The sequence below is a fragment of the Pyrus communis genome, chromosome 5, assembly GCF_963583255.1.
Source record: "Pyrus communis chromosome 5, drPyrComm1.1, whole genome shotgun sequence".
Lineage (NCBI taxonomy): Eukaryota > Viridiplantae > Streptophyta > Magnoliopsida > Rosales > Rosaceae > Pyrus > Pyrus communis.
The window spans coordinates 26172958-26195472 of NC_084807.1; the positions used below are offsets into that span (position 1 = coordinate 26172958).

A 22515-nucleotide genomic window follows, 5' to 3' on the forward strand; every position below is an offset into this window, starting at 1 on the left:
TCAAAGCTAGGTTTTGCAGCTTCTTGTTTTTGGCTTTTTTTCATCCAAAACTGTGAAAAAAAGCTGAAGCTGAGTGTTTACCAAACACAAAAACAGCTCCCAGCTTTTTTTGATAGCAGCTTTTTTCAGAATCACCTCAGTACCAAACTAGGTCTTAATCCAGTGGTTTTGGTAGAAGCGATTGAGGAGAGCCTCTTGAGGGAAAATGAACGCGTCCCTCTCACGCCCTACTCTCTCTTCCCGCCTAAATCCTCCGGAGTCCCATCAATCAAGTCCCACCCTCTCTACCTTCCCGAGATACTCCGTCAATCTCGTCTCCTAGGGTTTTGTCTCTGACCTTCGCGAGAACGCCATCGCACTCCGGCCCAGCCATGGGTGACCCTATCTCCGGCCTCCGCCAGCGTTCCGGGTCGGGCATCGTCCAGAGAGTCAGATTGGAGAACTTCATGTGCCACAGTAGCTTGCAGATTGAGCTCGGCGACTGGGTCAATTTCATCACCGGCCAAAATGGAAGTAAGCCCACCTCTGTCTACTTTCTCTCTCTATCAAATGCGTCTGTTTGAATTGGGTTTATGAATTGTATGTGAAATTGATCGAATTTATGGTTTTTTTGGTAAATTGGGGGTTTGAAATTGTGTATATATCAGTTGATTGTTTGTGTTTCTGTAGGTGGTAAAAGTGCAATACTGACAGCTCTGTGTGTGGCCTTTGGGTCTCGAGCTAAAGGCACTCAAAGGGCGTCGACATTGAAGGATTTCATAAAAACTGGTTGCAGGTTCGTGCCTTTTGCCCTTTTTCCACTTTTCCTTTTTTCTTAGGTATGTATGTGCACAGTATGGCTAATCATTGAATTCTGAAAGTGATATATTATAGAAAAGAACTGTTTGTGTAGAGGGTTGTTCCACTTTGATTCCCAGTGAAAATCCAAAGATTAAACACCTGGGACTTGCAAAAGCTTTCTTCTTTCTCTTAAGAAAATTTTACGGTGAAATTTTCTGGTGGTTGAATTTCACTTCCAGTGGCCTAAATCCTAATGCATGATGGAACGTCTTAAGTGGTTTTAACTTCTCCTGTTTTTAAGTATCTGTTCTTAAACTACTTTTTGGTGTCTCACACTTTTATATGCTGTGTTATATTGCAGTAATGCTGTTGTCCAAGTGGAACTCAAAAATCAAGGGGAGGATGCTTTTAAGCCTGAAATATATGGGGACATCATAACAGTAGAGCGCAGGATTTCTGGAACCACAAGCGCCACTGTTTTGAAGGATAAACAAGGTTTAAACTTTAAATTCCTTTGCTTATACAATTTTGTTTTGCTCTCTCTGATGAGTCAGGAATGTAGTTACTTAAACATGGAGTATATAGAGTTGATTCAAATTTTATGGTATTGACTTTGAGGTATCGAGTGAATAATTTTCTTACAGTATTGCTTGTTTGTATTTCTACCTACATAAAACGTTGATTAAACCATGGACTTTAAACTTTTAAAGTGATATTAAAGTACTTTCTCGTCTTGTTTGTACTTTTTTTTGGTGAATCAGCTAGAAATATTGTTGGTTGGCATATTTGTCCTTTTGGCAGTTTCATTCTTTTGTGTTCCCATATTAAAGGTTGGCATGCAACACAGGGTTGCTTATGTATTAAAAATCTTTACAAAACATGGTTGTTGCATTTTTCTTTATCCATCTTTCTTTTACTAAACATTTGTAAACTTGTTTTAGGAAAACCATTTCTTCTCCAAAAAAAAAAAAAAACGTGTTTTAGGAAAACTTCTTCTGACATGTGTCAAGTTTTTGCTCCAATTTTGTTTCCCATCCTTATATCATTGAAGTAATGAAAGACCTGTGAGATGGAACTGTTCTTCGTTATGTTTTTCTTTTCTAATAATATTGATATGATTTTTTCCTTTCAAAATCTTTTATGCTGTACTATAGTGCCAGATCATTGATTCATGACTTTGTAGTTTTCATTTGACCATGTTCTCCACCTGAGGAGTTTGGCAGGAAGAAGGGTTGCTGCTCGAAAAGAGGATCTTCGAGAGCTAGTAGAACATTTTAATGTGAGTGTTTTTCCTAGTACTTGCTTAATCTGCTTTGCATCAATTATTTTTTAGAAACTATCTGTTTGCATTAAGTTAGCATGGTAGACTAAGACTAACAGGATTGTTCTCTGCTATTTTGTTGTTTCATGAAGATGATATGTTTAAATTGAGTGATAATTTTATATTTGACTGCATTTAATGTTTAATTGTTAGAGGTTTGTATCATGTCATGTGCATTTTCAACACTTCCCTTCATCAAAATTAGACTTATGCAAAGGATATTCATGCTTCAATGCATTACACTGCAGATTGATGTGGAGAATCCTTGTGTTGTCATGAGTCAAGACAAAAGCAGAGAGTTTTTGCATTCTGGGAATGACAAAGATAAATTCAAGGTGATTATTTATTTTGCGTGTTATCTGAGAACAGAGTTCAATGGTTGTGCTGTACTGACACATGATTGTTCAGTTCTTTTACAAGGCCACACTTCTTCAGCAAGTTGAAGATCTTTTGCAAAACATTGAAAAACAGTTGGAGAAGGCAGGTGTTGTTGTTGATGAATTAGAGGGCTCAATAAGACCTATTGAAAGGGAACTTAATGAGTTGCAAGAAAAGATTAAAAGCATGGAGCATGTTGAAGAAATATCTCAAAAAGCAAAACAGTTAAAAAAGAAGCTTGCTTGGTCATGGGTATATGATGTGGACAAGCAACTCCAGGAACAGAATTTGAGAATCGTCAAGCTGAAAGATCGTGTGCCTCGATGTCAAGCTAAAATTGATGAAAAAATAGTGAGTATAAAATCTTGGCATTGACAGAGATATCTTTTTAAATTTTCCTCATCGACTGTTGTCTTTCTGATTTCTTAAGAAATATTAAGTGGAAGTAAGTCTTCAGCTTTGAAAAGAATCCAGAGAATACAAACAGAAAAGATTCTAGAAGGAAAAATAGTTGTGTTTGTTTTATCTAATTTACAGGGTTCTGATAAAAAAATGTATCTATTTTACAGGGTCAAGTGGTGAAACTGAGAGAATGCTTCACCTTGAAGAAATCTGAAATTGATCAGATGATGGCAAAGACATCAGAAATTAGGAGAATGAAGGACGAATTACAGCAGACACTAACATTGGTACGTTGAAAGCTTGTTCGTTTTATAAGTATCCTGAGTTGAAAGCTTGTTCTTTTTAGAAGTATTCTGAGTGAAGGATACATGTGTTCTTGGGAGGTGATTTTCACACTCTTTTAAGCTTCTCACATACACCCTCTTATTCGTGGCCATTGGATTGAATTAATCAAATGAAACAATGGACATGATTAAACAGGGGTGCGAGAGAGGCTAAAAAGGGTGTGTGTTTATCATTTGACTTCCCCTTCCTCAGTTTCTTTATCCTAAAATTTAAAAATAAAAAAGAATGCAAGTAACTTTTTCTGCAAATGTTTTTTCACTAGTAAGTAATCTCAAAAGAAACTGCCGTTTAGTGATACATACTTCATTTTTATTTACAATTGAATTCTGAAAAAATTGTAATGTTGAAATTGCTAAGTATGTGTTACCTTTCTGAATATGCTTGCCTATTTGGTAATTAGCTATCGAATTCCTTTTTCTCTGTATTTCTGTTAATTAGTTCTTGTATGGTCGTGAAAATGTTACATCCTTTCAAGATAATGGGTGCCAAATCCTTTTTTAGGCCACGAAAGAGAAGATTGGGATTGGAGAAGAATATAGCCGCAAAGCTAACCAGATCCAGAAGTTGATGAATGCTGTTAGGTCTCTTCAGCAACAGATTGAGGATACGCAGGAGCAACATGCCAAACATACACAGGTTTTTTTTGTTTCCTGTTGTGTACAACCATATATGAGCATTACTTCTTTGAGAGCATGCTAGTTTGTTCTTTCTTCATTTTGTTTTTCCTTCACAGAACATTCTGTGAATACTATTCTCATTGAAGGGATGCTTTTATTGATGTAAAGATTAGATGGTTTGCATGAAAATCTCTTAAGTAGTGGTTCAGTATTAGCTCAATCAATAGGCCATGGAAATAGTAGGGGTTAATTAGCGGCTACTGAAATAGTACAGACTTCGAACTTGCCCTTGTAATATGTGAGGCTGAGCCGCTGAAGTTAGGATTACCTGGTTTTTAATAGTTGCAATTATAGAGAAAAGGGCCTGGGGTTGGAAGGAATACTGAAAAAAAAGTTTGGGTGATACCTCGGTGGTTAAAGATCCCATAAATTTGTTAACTGTAATTGCAAATTCTGGCTCACAGTTTCTTGAAGTATTTAAAGTTGTATGCAACTTTGGCTTTATACTCAAAGTCAACATTCCATCATCAAATTTAATCTCTTTAGTTATAATGAAAACAAAATATTAACTCTTGGTTGTGATATCTCAAATCAGAAATGTATTAGTCCTTTGCTTAATTCCAATAAAGGATTTATAATGAAAAATAGCCAGGGAATACAAAAATTGATTTTGTGCCTAACTAGATTACACGCAAATGGATGGGTTAATCTTCTCAAGCATCTTTAAAATATCAGCTTTTACACCACTAATTTGATATTGTTCAGGCAGAAGAATCTGCAATAGAGGAAAAGCTGAAAGAACTCCAAAATGAGGTTTCTACTGTTGAATCAATGCTTACCAGGTTGAAAGTCATAAATTTCGTCAATTTATGTTTTGCGTTGCTGTCAAGGAAGATTTAACCAAATCCCAGTTGCATCTAATGATATTTCAGGTTGAAGGAAGAGGAGAGTGCCTTATCAGAATGCATACAACAGATAAATAATGAAATCAGAGAGATAAATCAAATGGTATGAAATGTTTGGCTTGATTTAATAACTTGAAATTGTTTATCGCAAATTTTTGCACATTTTATGTAGTTAATTTCATAACTTGAAAATGCATAATTTGTTTGTCAAACTTAGATAGCTGTGATTCTTGAATGTATATATTATGACATGTTGATCTTTCAGATTCAAAATATTGACAAGAATCGCCGAGAGATCTCAAGTGTTATTCGTGAGCTTCGTCAAAACCAAACCAACAAGGTGAGGCTCTCTCTATATTGTGGTCTTAGAAGCATGTGAAATCACCAGTCTTTTCTATGTGGGATATTTCAAACGAAGTCCATTTGTACCCATCCCTTCTAAAATGCACATGCAATAGCTCACGTGCTGGCATTTTACTAGAAATAACTGTAATGCTCAGTAGGAAAAATGTTATTGTTATACAGGTGACAGCATTTGGTGGACAGCAGGTGATATACCTCCTACAATCGATTGAGAGACATCATCAAAGATTCACAAGTCCTCCTATTGGTCCAATTGGTGCCCACCTGGTAAGTGTGGAACGACTGTATTACATTCTACATAATTTGCACTCCTGTATTTCACCATACCAAATTAAATGTTTTGAATAAGAATTGTTTTTTCTGTGATGCACTTCCATAATTTCTACTGAACTTACACAGTTAATACTTAGTGTTACTTTACTCTTCAATTTACTTGTTCTTTCTAGCAAGACTCTTTTTTTACTGCCGCTTGCAACTACATGCTAAGTGATACATCTTTATGGTTGTTTCTGCAGACTTTGAATAATGGTGATGTCTGGGGCCCTGCTGTTGAACATGCCATTGGAAGGTTGCTCAATGCTTTCATTGTAACGAATCATAAAGACTCTCTTCTTCTGAGAGCATGTGCAAAAGAAGCAAAGTACAACAACGTTCAAATTATCATATATGACTTTTCATTACCAAGGTCGATATTAATTCTCAGTTTGCTGTCTCATACATACAGTACATGTTTTCTTTCTGTGATTGCATAATTCCCCTCTTTCTTTCTGGACTAGGTTGCATATACCTCCTCACATGCTTCCACAAACAGAGCACCCAACAACTCTTTCCCGTGTTCATTCTGAAAATCATACTGTTCTAAATGTTTTGGTAGATAGGGTAAGTTACAGGCTTTTTTTTGCTCGTACCATGATTTATGGTATATTCTATTAGCTGTTGATCTTGCTAGACCTGACATTTACTTTATTATTTTCTGAACTAATCTCTTCCAGGGAGATATTGAAAGGCAAGTTCTTGTACGAGATTATGACGTGGGAAAAACAGTTGCTTTTGACCAGAGGATCTCAAATTTAAAGGAGGTTGTCACTTTAGATGGTAGTAGGATGTAAGCAAAAGATAGATCTGATTCCTGTTACATATTTTTCAATTTTCACATTTACATCTGGATTGGGAAGTTTGTTTTGCTTTTAATGTCATAAATCTATTTACTGAAGTTTTGTCTAACATTCTAGTGTAATTTTCTATTCCTCATAAAATTTGATTTTGACTGAGCAAGGTTCTATACTGTTGGTGGCAAGTTTGGAAACTGATTATTGTCTCTCAATCTTCTACCACATTCATCTGCTTCAGACGCAGTTTGGGTTTACAAATAAGCTCATATTTCTGTCTTATTTCTAGGTTTTCTCGTGGCTCTGTCCAGACAGTACTCCCTCCCAATAAGAGAGTTAGAACTGGTCGTCTTTGTAGTTCTTACGATGATCAAATTAGTGATCTTGAAAGGCAAGCGAAAAGTGTAGAAGAAGAAGGTAAGCAGTGCATGAGGAGAAAAAGAAATGCAGAGCAAAACCTTCAGGATCTTCAAGAGAAGCTCCAAAATGTGAAGGTTATATTTGTTTACCTTCTCTTCTTCGAGTATGAACCTATGCTTTTGAATGCAAAATTAATATAGTTGTCCTATTGTATTTTAGTTTGAAATGTGACACTAAACTTAAGATCTCCTCGTCTAATTCACTGCTATTGATTAGTGGTCTAAATATTTCATTCATGCTGTTTGCTAATCATATGTTGGTTCTTTCCTTTGGGTAGAGGAGGCGTGTACATGCGGACCGTGATTTGGCATCTAAGAGACTAGCGCTTCAAGACAGTGCTTATGCTGCTGAAGCTAGTACATCACCTGCATCAACTGTTGATGAGCTTCACCAAGAAATCTCAGTCTGTTGCATGATACTTTATGTTTTCATTTACTCCATTATGTATATCTTTTAAGATAAAGTTTTCTTATTTTGATGAGCTTTATCAACTGTTGATTATCAGAAAATGCAAGAGGAGATTCAAGAAAAAAAAATGTTGCTGCAAAAGTTTCGAGAGAGAACTGATGAAGCTGAAGCAAAGACCCATGATCTTAAAGTATCATATGAGAAACTATGTGGTATGGTAACTCATTTTAAGTACTAAGTATTTGGTTCCATACACGTTCTTCCCAACTTACTTTTTCTTTGTGTTCAATAAACCAATAGAGTCGGCAAAAGGAGATATTGATGCCTTTGAGAAAGCAGAGAGAGAACTGATGGAGACTGAAGAAAATCTGGCTTCTGCAGAAGAGGTCTCCTCCACTGTCCTTAAACTTACAAGCACACATATACGTGTTTTTTCAATGCCTTGTAACTCTTGTTGTTCTCTTTCTGTAAATCTAACAATTCAAAGTTATCTCAGGAGAAAGCTCATTATGAAGGTGTAATGAGGAACAAGGTACTTCGCGATATCCAAGAAGCAGAAAAAGAATTTCAGCAGCTTGAGCATCATCGTGAGGTATTATCACCCACAGCCTATGGTTTCATTATGTCTTAATTCCTGGCAAGCAACAGCTTCATGTACTTTGCTGATTTTGTGTGTACCTTTGACACTCCCGCTTTCGCTCCTGCTTTTGTTTTATTTTTTATTAATTTGTAAATTTCCAGGTATGTGATTGTGCAAAGATAATATAGCGTGCATTGGAATTCAAATTTCTCTGCCCTTTATTTTAGGGTTGATGTCTGTACTTGTGTCTCTGAATTGTTCTTGAGAATTTGAATATTTGTGTAAGAAAGATATTGTTTTAGGTCTCATTTGGAAAGTGCATTTAAAATGAAAACGCTTTCTGCAAGAAGTGCCAGTTATGTGCTTCTTGTAGGAAGCACGTCAAATTCTTTTCCATGATTCACTTACAGTTTTACTAAGGATTGGTTTCAAAACGCACTTTCATCAAAAGTGTTTTCAGTCATTCTAAAAACACTTCCAAACAAGTAGTATCAACTAGTTGCTGAAGTTATCCACTGGCTGAACTGCAGGAGAATTGTAGAAAGGCTTCTATCCTTTGTCCTGAGAGTGAAATTATAGCTATGGGTGATTGGGATGGTAGCACCCCGGAACAGCTCAGTGCCCTATTAACCAGGCTGAATCAGAGGCTTGAGCGAGAGAGCCAGAGGTGTGTAAATTATTCTCTCTTTATTGCTTCTGATGGACAACAATTCCAAACTAAAGCTTGTAAATAAGATCTTTTTTCTTATTTGATATGTTGCAGATTCACTGAATCCATTGATGACCTCCGAATGTCATATAAGAAAAAAGAACGTAAGATTTTAGAGAGACAGAAAAAGTACAGAGCTTACCGAGAAAAGTTACATGTAAGGTGCTGCATGTGTAATGCTATGTTGGTGCTCTAACTGCAAATTTTGGATAATTATATAGCCTCCAGTTTTGCTTTCTCTCTGTTCCTTCTACAGAAATTGCATATGCTTTGTAAACTTCTATGGGGAGAAATAATTTCTTTGATTTTGATTGAAACTATATACTCAATTAATACCTCTGAGCATTTGGAGTTTGTGGATGTGGATTATTGAAGGCATATGGCCTGGGTTATCCCTTGCTTAAAGTTGCCTTTTTAATTAGGCATTGCCCAGGAAATGTTACTGCACAGCAGTGATTTTGGAGAAACAATTTATGGTAGTTTATATATGTCTGGGATGTGCCCCTTGTTCCCTGTATTCGATATGGTCTGATAACTGTCTATTCTATATCTTCTGTGGAGCGCGGTCCCCAAATGGATGAATCTTGCTGCTCAGAGTCTCATTGATGTATTTTTCCTTGTCCAATCATTTAATTGCAGGCATGCCAGAAAGCCCTAAATTTGAGACGTAGCAAGTTTGAAAGAAACGCAAATCTTTTAAAGCGCCAGTTGACATGGCAGTATGTTGTCTCTTCTCATTAACAAATCACACCACTTTTCTTTTTCAATTCTAGGTACCTTCTAATTTGTATTCTGTTCTTAGTTTTAATACCCATCTGGGAAGGAAGGGGATGAGTGGGAAAATTAAGATTGATGACAGGGAGAGGACCCTTGCTATTGAGGTAAGTTTGGTATTTCTGGACGGCTTGGTATTTCTTTTGCTAATCCTATTTTTCCTTGCAAAACTTGATGCCGTGTGCTCCTTTGCTCAGGTAAAGATGCCCCAGGATGCATCGAGCAGCACTGTTCGCGACACTAGGGGGCTTTCAGGTTTGCTTCTTAAATACTCTCCGACTGGTTGTCCATTTATTTGTGTTTTTGTGAAATCTTAGCTCAACGATTTCACTGTTTGCAGTCGGTAATATAAGTACCTAAAAAAAAAAACATTTGTGTTAATTTGATTGTTAATCAGGTGGGGAGCGCTCCTTTTCAACGTTGTGCTTTACATTGTCTCTTCATGAAATGACGGAAGCCCCATTTAGAGCAATGGACGAGTTTGATGTTTTCATGGTACGCTTAAACCATGCCCTTTATGCCAGGAATGAAGATTGCGTTCATACTTGTCTAGGTTTTTCTGTTTAAGATTCCAAAGAATGGTTCATATCAACTATTTTTCTGCACTTCATTTGATCTCCAGGATGCTGTAAGCCGGAAAATCAGTCTAGACACTCTTGTCGATTTTGCATTGGTGCAAGGATCCCAATGGATACTCATCACCCCTCACGATATCAGGTAATGCTGTAAGAAAGATTGTGATCCGGAGTTTCAGACGTTTTGCAATTCAATTTTCTTTCCGTGGATATCAGTCTGCGAAGCCTTTTTTCGTTGACGAAAACCAAACATTGCGCTTGATCAATGACATGATTTTCTGAATCTGGTTCTTTCGATGCAGTATGGTGAAGAACGGGGAGAGGATAAAGAAGCAGCAAATGGCAGCTCCTCGCTCTTGAATTGTTTCCCTGTCTAGTTTTAATTATTTAGTCATAATAATTACCCGGTAATGCTTGATTAGATGATGGTAGATATGTATTTATCAACTAACCTTTATTATCTTAATTAACTGAGTGGGAGATTATATGGAATGATTGTAATTATTTATACACTTTGGTTTTTTTTTTTATACATATTTTCAACACTTTTGGGACATTTTTATTCACTCATTGTTTTGCATTTTTATTCCCAGGCAAGTTTTAACCAAATTAAATCATTGTCTTATGCATTAAAAATATAATCTAGCGTTCATTTTTTATAAACAATAAGATTAGTACAACGGAGCTTATGATGCACTTACAAGAAAGCTACGTTATCAAGATTAGTCACAACTAGGTTTCGAGCATATCACAAATATAGGGTGTGATTGAAATTGCTTTTTATGGAAGCGTTTGTTTGTTTGTTTGTTTGTTTGTTTTTTTTTTGTAAAAATACTTTTGGAGTCAATTCTTAGTAAAATGCAAGTGAATTATGAAAAAAAACATTTGAAGTGTTTTATAAAAAAGTATATAACTGATATTTCTTGTAAAAAACACTTCAAGTGATTTAGAAACTATACAAAAAATGCTTTCAATTATTTAAAAAACATTTTCAAACGAATTCACATGAGTTGAAGTTGAGACTACCTCTAAACAAGCAGACACTGATTACAATTTTACCAAATATTAGTTTACGAAAAAGGAAAAGGATTCCGTTCTTCAAAAAAAAAAAAAAAAAAAGGAAAAGGATTCTCGCTTGATCCTTTTTTTGTGGATCCTCGCTGGATTCTTTTTCTGTGCATCCTAAGAATCCTGTGATCGTGACCGTTTATTGTATATCGGTTAGAAAATCATTTCACATTTTAAAATTTAAAATTAAATATAAATAATACCTAATGAAAACTTATTGCACAATAAACGATTACGGAATTCTTAACGTCTAGTAATCTGACGAGGATACTTTTCCTACGAAAAATATCAAACGATAAAAAGAATAGTAGAAAGTCAATCATTATCGTTTGTTTTTCTTCCTTTTTTTTGGGTCCTACCCTCAGAAAAGAAATTTGAATTATAACGGCTATCTAACGATCATATTTGATGAGTGGACATTGTTTATTGTGCTTCTGGTCTAATCACATCATCTAACGAAATGGCTTTGTAATTTGTTTGGATGTGAAAACAAAAAGCGCCACACACACAGCCCTTTCATTCAAAACTCGCAAAAAGTTTAGAGAGAGAAAATCCAGCGGTTGATAGAATACTGAGAAAATTTAGAGAGAGAGAGAGAGAGAGAACTGAAACAAGAAGAAAGACAAAAATGGGATACAGAGAAGCAGCAGAAGAAGACGACCATGAAACGATGTCGTTGCGGTGCGAGAAACGAAACCCAAAGACCAGCCCTTTACCGCCATCGAAGCGGCGGACGGCTAGGTGGTCAGACATCTGGCTCAAGAACACCACCCCTCTCAAGAACATGATCTTCGCTATGCAGCTGGCCTCGCCCAATCCGAAATCCACCCACAAAACCCTGATCCCTAATTGGGCAAACATTGACCGGACTTCCGTATTGTCCGACGAAATCCTCCTCAAGATCCTCGCCAAGCTCCCGGAATCGCAGCGGAAGCCTAGCTCCGTCGTCTGCAAGCGGTGGCTCAACCTCCACGGCCGCCTTGTACGGTCAATCAAGATCTTGGACTGGAACTTTCTCCAATCTGGTCGGTTAATTTCGCGGTTCCCTAACCTGAATCAGGTGGATCTTCTATCTGGGTCGTTGATTCCGGACCAAAATTCGGGCATTTCGTTGAGTTGTAGGATGTTGTCGGTGCATACCGGCTCCGGGTTTTCGCCGAATCAGCGAGTTTTGGAATCGAATTTGCTTCCAGCTGAAGTTGTTGACAGGGGGCTTGATGGGCTGGCGAGTGGATGCCCCAACTTGCGGAAGCTTGTGGTGATTGGCGCTAGTGAATTAGGCCTGCTGAGTGTGGCGGAGGAGTGCCCCACATTGCAAGAACTGGAACTGCACAAGTGCAGTGACAATGTCCTGCGTGGGATTGCGGCGTGTGAGAATTTGCAGGTGCTGAAGCTGGTTGCAAATGTGGATGGACTTTACAGTTCAGTGGTTTCGGATATCGGGTTGACAATTTTAGCTCAAGGGTGTACTAGACTGGTAAAGCTTGAGCTTTGGGGATGTGAGGGAAGCTATGATGGGATTAAGGCAATTGGGCAGTGTTGCCAAATGTTGGAGGAGCTGACTTTCTGTGATCACAGGATGGATGGTGGCTGGCTGGCCGCGCTTCCCTATTGCGAAAATTTGAAGACTTTGAGGTTTCAGTCGTGTAAGAGGATTGATACTGTTCCGGGGCCGGACGAGTACTTGAGTGCTTGTCCGGCTCTGGAAAGGTTGCATTTGGAGAAATGTCAGCTGAGGGACAAGAAGATCGTGAGAGCTTTGTTTATGGTGTGTAGGGCTGCGAAGGAGATTGTTTTTAAGAACTGTTGGGGATTGGAGAATGATATGTTCAGGCTTGCAAGCACTTGCAGGTACATTGGTTCTTCTTTCTATATTATGCCTTCCGTTGCCTGAGATTTATGTTGGCTAGTTATACGCCGTTTAGTTATCTGGTATCAATCTACGAATGTTCTTAACGTTATGAGTAGGTTTGCTAGAACGAAAGCTACAAACTTTTCGAAGATTATTGACGATGTATTGTTGCATTTGTTATATTGCAATTGTAATGAACTGTAGATACTTCGATTTGCTTGAATTGTCGAACATTCATACCTTTTACTGTTCGAGTTGCTAAGATTTTTGGTGACCGAATTCTACTTGGGAATTTTATGGGTGTTTGGTGTTGTCGCAGGAGAATGAAGTTGCTATCACTAGAAGGATGCTCAGTGCTAACAACAGAGGGTCTGGAGTCTGTAATTCTTGCCTGGAAGGGGCTCGAATGTCTTCGAGTTGCATCGTGCAAGAACTTAAAGGACAAGGAGATATCTCCTGCACTCTCAACCTTGTTTTCTACTCTCAAAGAGCTGCAATGGAGACCGGATACCAAATCTCTTCTCCCGTCGAGAATTAATGGAACCACCATAGGAAAGAAAGGCAGTAGATTTTTCAGGAAGACGCGAGATTTGAAGATGCTGTTCGATGATCAGAATCCGCTCCTTGAATTTATCCACAGATGAGATGATCATCAATGATCTCTTGTATGAAGAATGTATGAGGATGCAGAGGAAGATTGTTGTTAGTTTTAATCTTCCACAATGAGGAAACAGCCCAGGTTGTACAATTATATTACAGTTTGCCCAACCCACTTCTCCCCTGGTGAATGTTGGGCAAACCCGTTTCTCCATAACCTTAATTTTATGGTACAAATGTTTTACTTCTTCGTTCTTGTTGGTAACTTTGTCAATTGTTCCGTCAAATTGAGGGTACCTTTCACCCATCCATAGGATAATTCAATATTGCAAATAAAATAGGGACATGTAAAAAAAATTTACACGTTTTTCTTATTGTATCGAAACTTCACAGTAACAGTGTATTAGTGTTATATAATTTTTTTCTTCTGTCATCAACAAGAATAAAATTTTAGTCAAACTATAGAAGAGCATTGTATGTATAAGGTAATGCTACGTAAACTAAATAATTTGTCACCAATAAAAAATAAGTACGTTAATCAACACTTAAGTAATAATTCAATCATCAACAATTGGTTTAAAATTTTGACCTCTTTAGCATTACTGATACGTACAACATTGTTAACATAGCTGTTAACACTTGGAAAAGTTGTCTTCTTTCAATATGTGCAGAACACGAGTAAAATATCACATGTATCATTATTTAATGAAAAAGACACTAAAAATGTTCTTTTTTTTTTTTTTTTGCTAAACAATAAATTTTGTTAGCTTAGATATTAAACTAGCAGAAAACACACATTTTGTGTGCGTGAGCAATTTCTCTTAATAAGTGCATATTTTTTTTAATATTACATAATTACTGTTTTGTCATTCTTATATAAATATTGTGTATCAAAAGTGAGGGTAAAATTGAAAAAATATGATTATCATTTTGTCAAAAGATATAAAATTACTATTTTACCCCTCTTTTGTTAATAGTGTGTATTAAAAATGAGTGCAAAATAAGAAAAAAAAGTTGACAATGTAGGTTTTCTTAATAATGGCATACCGACGAAATTCGAACCTATCCGTCAGATACGCCTTTAACACTTTTAATTTTGTATAATAAAATGTGACGTGACGTGACACGCCGTGTCCCGGCGCACTGAAAGATCTCACCTAACCCTCTGTCTTTCTGCAACTCCCCTCTCCAACTGGAACAACAATGGGATTCCACCCAGACACACAGACGATGAACAACAAGGGCAAAGCAGTCGCCGTCTCAAGCCCCAACATCAACGACATCGACGACGACAACGTTAACATCAGCGTAGACGACTTGGATTTGGACGACGACAACAACAACAGAAGTAGTGGCGTCTCTTCGACTTCCATCAGATTCTCGTCCCGCAACACTTCCTCCAAATACGACTTTGTCAAGGTTCTTCATTTTCCTTTTTTCGATTTTCTCTCTTGATTTTCTGTTTGGGTCCCAAGAAAATGAATCAGAAATCGAATATCATTTCTGTTTTGCTCATCAGGTGAAGGTCTGGCTGGGTGATAATGCAGATCACTACTATGTTCTTTCCAGATTTTTGCTCAGTCGAATGTTGACTGTCACTAAGGTATCGATTTCAGTCGACCCAATTCAGTATTTTGATTCAATTGTTCGTTTATTTTGGTAAATTGTAATGATTTGATCATGTTATTCAGTGTGAATTTTTGGTGTGGTGATCTGTAGATCCCGAATTATGTAGCGATTAAAATCGCGCTGGAGCTCAAGAAGCTGCTGATTGACAACAGCCTGCTAGATGTGTATGCTGTCTCAACGTTGATTCTTTTTTGTTTTTCTGATTTTTCTTGTTGTTTTGTTTGGATTTGTATAAATGGTTTCACTTTTGGGTTCGCCTGATGCGTTGCAGTTCGCAGTCCGATTTGGAAGTGAATTTGTTTAAGGTAATGCCATATGCTTGTGTAGTTGTCGGAAAAGTAGTGCACTTTGCAAACTTTCTAGATGCTGATTTGGGTTCATTCTGTATTTGTAGCTTATGGAACGAAGGGGTTATGGGGAAGAGTACATAAATCGGTACAAGATGATGACCAGGTCAGTCTAAAATCTATGTCTAAAATCTATGTACTCTTAGGAAGTGCCTTGAAACCGAATAAACAAAAGATGATAAAATTTTACTGAATTCTATGGTAATGCCAGTTTTTTTCTTTGCTGAGACAAATTTTTACAGATTTCACCATCAACGAGTACCATTAGTTATTCTTGTATGTGGAACTGCCTGTGTTGGAAAGTCGACCATTGCTACCCAACTCGCACAAAGACTAAATTTGCCTAATGTCTTGCAGGTTCTAATATTTGTCATCTGTCATTCTCTCTCTCTCTCTCTCTCTCTCTCTCTCTCTCTCTCCCTCCCTCCCTCCCTCTCTCTACTGTTTTCAAGGTGCATAGAGATGTCTTTGACATTTATTTTTCCTGTGTAATTGTTACAGACAGATATGGTATATGAATTGTTGCGCACATCAACAGAGTATGTCCCAATTTCATACATTTCCTTTGTTTTTCATTTGAATGTGCACCAAAACATAGTATGCAAAATAATAGTGTGTCCTATGTTAAGCTGATTAGTTAGCATTGCGTGTGTTGAAGTCCTTTGTTTTGATGAACGATATTGGAATGCTTATTCTCTCCTTTTATCCAATTCAGTGCACCGTTGACATCTACTCCTGTATGGGAACGAGACTTCAGCTCCTCTGAGGAGTTAATTACTGAATTTTGTAGGGAATGCAGGATTGTCCGTAAAGGTAATGTCTTTATTGATCCATCTGCTGAGATGTGTCATATGACTACTTTTGAAGTTATAACCTTGAGAAATCAGAAATCTCTTTTTAGCTAGTATATTGATCAAAGTTCTGGAACATGTGTTTATCAGGATTGGCTGGTGATTTGAAGAAAGCTATGAAAGATGGAAAGCCAATAATAATAGAGGTGTGTTTGTTTATGAAATCCGTGGATGTCAATCACATTGTAACTAACTTTTGTCCCTTCAAAGTTTTGCCTCCTTCTATCTGTTCCTTTTCATTTCTTTTTTATTATGGAAAGGATCTGTTTCAAATATTAAGCTTGAAAAAGCTCATATAGATTCGCTGCAATATTTTTGTTCCCTCCATGCTTAGTTTTCTGGAGATTCTGTTCAAGTCTCATTTATCTGGTTTTGTACCTGAACCTTGTCTTGAAGTGAGAACCAGACAGATGAATTTTTATTGCTCTATTTGCTTAGGTTGGTAATTTTCAGTAAGAAGTGTCAGAACAAATTTTATATTGACTACTTTTAACAAAGGATTGGGTGTGTGTGTATTTCGTATGGCTTAAGAATCTTTCCTTAAGATGTTCCAGTTTGGGTGCTAAGTCTGTGCTTATGTTAAAAAATCCATGGTATTTGCTGCAATACATTTTGCGGACGTGACTTTCTAGTTTCCTAGACCAAGAGAGAGAGAGAGAGAGAGAGATAGAGAGAGAGAGAGAGAGAGTGTGTGTGTGTGTGTGTGCGCGCGCGCGCTTATCACGGCACTGCATGGACTATTGCGTTTTTAAATGCTGAAAAATAAAAAGGGATTTTTTGTAGGTCACATATGTGAATTATTTGGATGAACAATTTATCGATGACAGTGTCAAAAGCATTAGCAAGCTTCTGTCCACTTAGTTTGTCTCACTCTCAGCTTGGATGATTTCATTTGTTTGATGATAATGGCAGGGAATACATTTGGATCCAAGCATTTATTTAATGGAAGATGATAATAAAACACAAGCACAAGAGAAAACACAGGAGGCAGACCCCTTTGCAGTAGATGGTTCCAAAACACAGATGGAAAACAATTCTCCAAGTATAAGCGGAAGTTCTTCTGAAGTTTGCAACAGTGCTGCACATGTCAGCTGCGAAGAAGGGACACCAACTAACAAGGTGGACGAAGTCTCGGATCACCTGGAAGCTATTGACCTAGCCGGAAGTGTTTCTGAGGAAAAAGGTTGATCCCCACTGTGGATAATTCTCAGATTGTTTATGTTCTGTTCCAACACACTTAATTTTGGTCTGAAACATAATTAATCAATAGGCACAGGGCAGAGTTGAACATTTAAGATGTCAGTTCTCTGACTACTTTTATGTGATCCAGGTGAAAGTGTTACTGATCCAGAGTTGAGTAAAAGTACTTCTGTTAAGAAAGAGAAGTCTGGTACTGAACCAATTATTATACCTCTAGTTTTGAAGATGGCTGAGTTTGATCATAAGGTGCGGTCACATTCTCTTTCACTTATATAGTTTATTTTGGTACAAACTCCTTTTCCCACTGTCCTCGTTTTCTGTGTGAGTGCATTTGGCCTTTGTTGGTTTTGGTTTCCTTTCACAAGTAACTTGGCATTTATGCCCAGAAGTAGCTGTGACTGCTGTTTTGGTGCATGCACATTTACTAGTGCTGTCCCCTCACTCCTCTCTTAATCATAGGCCTCTAAATCCTCAATTGGTGTTATTTAGAAAACGTATAGCTCTCGTAGAAAAATGAATACAGATTCTCATGCTTTTATTCTTGGCTCTTGGTAAAGAATTTCTTGAGTTTTCATGTTGGTGATGATGTTACTGCAAGTTTTTCGCTGTTTCTGTTCTTCTCTGAATCTTTGCCTTGTTTTGTAAATTGTTTATCTATACTTCTCATTTGCAGGCATTACTAGAAGAGGTGATCTCGACTCGTACATTTAGTGGTAAATCTGTAGTCCAGGTATCAAATAATTTTTGTTATCCATGAAGAATGCTTAAATGTTTGTTAAACGAAGAGTTTCCCATCGGATTTTCGTTTTTCACTCTTTTTCAAGATAGCTTATAAGTTGGAAAAATCCCCTCAAACCTTCGTATTTATTCATTTCCAGGATAAAGATAAGCTAATACGCAACTTAAAGACCATCCAGGACTATCTTTGTTCATTCAATTCGCAGGTGAGTTCTTTCATGGGTTGTAACTCCTTTAATCTTTGAGTTGGCCGATTGTTTATTATTGGTTGTCTTATTCTATCATCCTTGATTCAAACAGGGATTGACAGTCGTCAATATATCTTCAACCACATTTCCGCAGACACTGGATTGGCTGCACGGGTATCTTCTTGAGGTACTTCTGATGAACTCTTTTAAATTTGTGCTGCCCTGGCCTCTTTAATGCTGCTGAAACCTGGAAGTTTTGGATGTTTAAGGCACCAAATGATATTATCGTGTTATGCCATCACCAATACAAGATTACCTCAAATTTAACTGCCACTGTGGCTGGAATATGAGAATGATACATTAACTGGCTCCTTGTTTCTTTATACAGTGCATAGAGCATGGTATTTCATCAGTGTCCAATGAAAATAGTAGGCGGCCTGCGGAAAGTTAGACTGCATTCCGATGTTAGCTGAAGGCTGGTATGAGTTGGACTTCCGTTGTTTTGATCCATTTTTCTCTCTATATGGGTATGGTACATAGATTAGGTATTTATTGTTTTCTTTAAACAAAATAACTACATGGTAAGTTCAAAAGAAAAGGGGAAAAGACGGTAAAACAAACACGAAAAATATTATGCTCATGACCAGCTTTACAATCATTCCTTTGTGCCAAAATTCATTCCTTGATGATATCTGTTTGTGGTTCACGTAGAGCTGGAGAAAAGAACCAGTAACGGTTATGAAACAGTGATCGGCTGGACGATAAAGATCAAATGTCGGGAAACAAAACGGAGAACAAATACTTATTAAGCACCTTTGCAGCAGCAGCAGCAGCTTGCAGAACAAATTTCTACTTGCATTACTTGTTCTTTGATGAGACGCCAGATTTCAACTAAATGCAGCCTCTTCAATGCTTCCAAGACTTCACCAAAATTCAATTTTTCGATACGAGATACCAAGTTTCGGATAAGTTGTTGTCTTCGTATTGTACGTATGTAAAGTCAGTCATTAAGTTGTTGTCTTAGTAGTGTTCGTATGTTTAACTTAAAGGGGTACTGTATTTAAGATGATGTTCTTAACCACTTTTTCGACGATCGACCTTTGGACAGTGTCAGTTGTATGTGCATCTTCTTCGCTTTTTCTCTGTATATATCAACAAAGAGATGCAGTAAATTGTCTGTCGAGTAATGCTAGGGTTACCACATATTTATAGCACATTTTGATACCGCGTGACGTGGCATGATATATTCAAAGGGATGCTAAAGGTCACCTCGTATTTATACCACATGATATGGTATGTGATATATTCAATCAATATCCTGTGATTCTGTCAACGTGACTATACATACCATCTCACGAGCAATTTTTCGATGCACCTTCTTCTATAACACATGAAATGAAATATCATCGGTGTTATCATCTCAAAATCAATATCAACAAAAAGCAGTAAGTTTGTTGCATCCAAAAATAAAATAACAATCAACCAGCTGCATGGATCATCAAAATCTTAGGACGCAACGGCATTAAATTCAAGAATCCAAAATACATGCAATCTGCGTTCTGTAATTTACTAATTTGCAGGAGATGGGTCCGAGAACCATAACTGCTTCCTCCAAATACGACTTTGTCAAGGTTAGTTTTCTTTTCCTCGATCATTCTTTCTGTTTGGTTCCTGAGAAAATTGGAGTGGTAAAAGTTTGCTGTTTCGCCACCAGGTGAAGGTGTGGTTGGGTGATCATGCCGAGCACTACTACGTGTTTTCAAGGTTTTTGCTCAGCCAAATGTTAACCGTCACCAAGGTGGAATTCAATCTGCATTTCCTTCGTCATGCTTCGTTTGGCTGGTCACAATTCGATCATTTATTTCGTCGTGCGAAATCTGATGACGAAATTATAATTCTGTTTATTAGATCCCCAATCATGCAGCTATCAGAATCGCTCTTGAGCTCAAGAAGCTGCTTGTGGACAACAGCCTTCTAGATGTGTATGTCGCGTCGCGTCCTTCAGCCACATTGCTTTGTTCATTTCTTGTTTAGATTTCCACATATGGCTTAACTTTGTGCATTCTGTTGTTGTATCGCAGATCGCAGTCCGATTTGGAAGCTAATATGTTCAAGGTAATGGCCACACAAGTTGAAGTTGTGAACTTTGCGAAATTTCAACATGTCGAATTTCATCAGCTTCACAGTTCTATATAATTTGCAGCTTATGGAGCAAAGGGGCTATGGGGAAGAGTACGCAAATCGTTACAAGATGATGACGAGGTCAGTCCATGGAAAATTTTTCGCTGCGTTATATGGCGGTTCATGATTTTTAAGAAACAATTGGGTGGGGGTTACGTTTCTTTCAGATTTCACCATCAAAGAGTACCATTGATCATTCTTTTGTGTGGAACTGCCCGCGTTGGAAAGTCGACGATTGCAACACAAATTTCACAGAGGTTGAATTTGCCTAATGTCATGCAGACAGATGTGGTATACGAATTGCTGCGCACATCAACGGAGTAGGTCTTGATTTTATTTAGTTTCTTACATTTGAAGAGAGGAATGTTTCTTGTTTCTCAAGTTTAGCTTTTCTATTCTATATTGAAGTTTTTAATCTCTCATTTGATCCAATTCAGTGCACCGTTGGCATCTGCTCCTGTATGGGCGCGAGACTTCAGCTCCGCGGAGGAGTTAATTACCGAGTTTTGTAGGGAATGCAGGATTGTTCGTAAAGGTAGTCACTTTATTAGATAATCGGAACAGTTTGAAGCCTGTTAGAGATTGTTTTGCAGATTAAGTCACTCTTTATTCATACATTTCGTCTGCTTTGTTCGGTAGGATTGGCGGGTGATTTGAAGAAGGCAGTGAAAGATGGGAAGCCAATAATAATAGAAGTAGGATAACTGTAAACATCTCACTGTAATTAGTTCGGTTTCCTGTCTCTATCAGCATATATGATCTCCTTCATCTTTTAATTGTAATGACAGGGAATGCATATTGATCCAAACATCTATCTGATGGCGGATGAAAATAAAACACCAGACGAATCCAGAACACACTTGGAAAATGTGCATGTCAGCTCAGAAGAAGGGACACCAACAGCTAACAACGCAAACAAAGTAGATTACCTGGAAGCTATTGGCCTTGCAGGAAGTTTCATTGAGATTAATAACGAAGGTTAACCCTAATGTGGATATGGTTGCAAAGTTTGTGTTGAAGAGAGTTGACGAGTTGAACCATTTAAGATGTTAGCTCTCTAAATGCTTTCATGGCCGTGGTGCAGGTGAAAGTGGTTCGGAGGAGGCTAAAATTACTTCTGTTTCAAAAGCGAAGTGTGGTCCTGGACCGATTGTTATACCTCTAGTTCTGAAGATGGCTGAATTCGATCACAATGTGTGGTCACGTCCTCTGACATATTACATAGTTTTAAGATTACAGCATTTCTCAAGTTTTAATTCTTCAAATTTCACCTCATTGCTCCTCTTCCCTTTGCAATCTGCAGGCGTTACTAGAGGAATGGTTCTCAACTTTTGCATTCAATGATAAACAAGTCCAGGTATTCACTATTAACCATCTTATATTTTCTGTTAATAATGATGAACTACCGTTCGTTGATTAATTGAAAACTAAACAGTCTGATTGTTTGTTAGAACAATCCCGTGATCTATTTGTTTACTTTTCTAGGACAAAAATAAGCTAGCAAGCAACTTAAAGACCATTCAGGACTATCTTTGTTCATTCAACTCCAAGGCAAGCGCGTTTCTTGTGAATCACGGTTCATATTAACTTTACATTGGCAGATGGTTTATCTTTCGCTAATCTGATTCAAACAGGGATTGAAAGTACTCAACCTGTCAACAAACACATTCAACCCGACGTTGGACTGGCTGCACGGATATCTTCTCGAGGTACATCTTCTGAGTTATGATTAAACATTTTCGAATTCAAACAATCCTGCGTGCTTCTTAAATCCGCAAAACTTGGATGTCGATGTCCAACTCAATATGTTATTCCTTGTCTACGTACACTGCGAACTGGTAGTTATCTTACTCAACTAGCTCATCGTTATATAGCGTATTGAGCAAGGAATTTCGCCCAAGTCCAATGAAAACAGTAGGCAGCTTCAGGAAAATTAGACTGCGTTCGTATGTTAGCTCAAGGTATGACTTGGGCTATCCTAATGTAATTTTTTTTCTTCTTTCAACAGTGTATGTCACATAGTTACCTGTTTAACGAATTTGGTTCAATTTTCGGGTTTAGGGTTCAGAATCGGAGAAATGAATCGGTAATCTAAGGGTTCTAAAGCAGCAAACCGGTTTGGATGGCGAAGATCAGGTGACAGGATTTGAAGAAATTGGCCTGGCACTCAAAATCTGT

General features: G+C 37.6%; 4 protein-coding genes across 5 annotated transcripts; all 4 read left to right on the plus strand.

Annotated features, from left to right (window-relative positions):
* The first annotated feature begins 196 nt into the window (after positions 1-196).
* On the plus strand, positions 197-10266 carry LOC137734030 (structural maintenance of chromosomes protein 6B-like). 2 transcript variants are annotated; one of them, XM_068473274.1, is made up of 28 exons: positions 197-513; positions 670-775; positions 1142-1275; positions 2004-2059; positions 2350-2436; positions 2510-2830; positions 3049-3168; positions 3728-3862; positions 4609-4685; positions 4776-4851; positions 5014-5088; positions 5274-5378; positions 5627-5796; positions 5888-5990; positions 6104-6216; positions 6510-6714; positions 6918-7043; positions 7146-7260; positions 7349-7434; positions 7545-7640; positions 8159-8295; positions 8392-8494; positions 8977-9056; positions 9140-9218; positions 9309-9366; positions 9509-9606; positions 9734-9828; positions 9989-10266. In XM_068473274.1, the coding sequence occupies exons 1-28, from the start codon at positions 372-374 to the stop codon at positions 10044-10046; spliced, it is 3156 nt and encodes a 1051-aa protein (XP_068329375.1). In that variant the 5' UTR covers positions 197-371; the 3' UTR covers positions 10047-10266. The 2 variants fall into 2 exon arrangements, 1 of the variants encoding a protein (XP_068329375.1); XR_011068559.1 differs by lacking the exons at positions 9309-9366; positions 9509-9606; positions 9734-9828; positions 9989-10266 and having other exon boundaries at positions 8392-8499.
* Positions 10267-11290: 1024 nt separating this feature from the next.
* LOC137735698 (F-box protein At5g07670-like) lies at positions 11291-13392 on the plus strand. The gene is made up of 2 exons (XM_068475144.1): positions 11291-12605; positions 12926-13392. The coding sequence occupies exons 1-2, from the start codon at positions 11383-11385 to the stop codon at positions 13248-13250; spliced, it is 1548 nt and encodes a 515-aa protein (XP_068331245.1). The 5' UTR covers positions 11291-11382; the 3' UTR covers positions 13251-13392.
* A 907-nt stretch (positions 13393-14299) lies between these two features.
* Positions 14300-19333, plus strand: LOC137734103 (P-loop NTPase domain-containing protein LPA1 homolog 2-like). The gene is made up of 16 exons (XM_068473386.1): positions 14300-14622; positions 14723-14806; positions 14923-14996; positions 15104-15137; positions 15227-15285; positions 15422-15536; positions 15681-15718; positions 15895-15992; positions 16121-16176; positions 16943-17213; positions 17361-17476; positions 17904-17960; positions 18109-18174; positions 18269-18343; positions 18545-18635; positions 18868-19333. Exons 1-15 carry the CDS (start codon positions 14407-14409, stop codon positions 18605-18607), a joined length of 1422 nt encoding a protein of 473 aa, XP_068329487.1. The 5' UTR covers positions 14300-14406; the 3' UTR covers positions 18608-18635; positions 18868-19333.
* A 406-nt stretch (positions 19334-19739) lies between these two features.
* Positions 19740-22274, plus strand: LOC137734500 (P-loop NTPase domain-containing protein LPA1 homolog 2-like). The gene is made up of 14 exons (XM_068473750.1): positions 19740-19787; positions 19871-19954; positions 20065-20138; positions 20238-20271; positions 20360-20418; positions 20505-20657; positions 20775-20872; positions 20977-21032; positions 21126-21315; positions 21422-21531; positions 21641-21694; positions 21823-21888; positions 21972-22046; positions 22212-22274. The coding sequence occupies exons 1-14, from the start codon at positions 19740-19742 to the stop codon at positions 22272-22274; spliced, it is 1164 nt and encodes a 387-aa protein (XP_068329851.1).
* Positions 22275-22515: the final 241 nt, after the last annotated feature.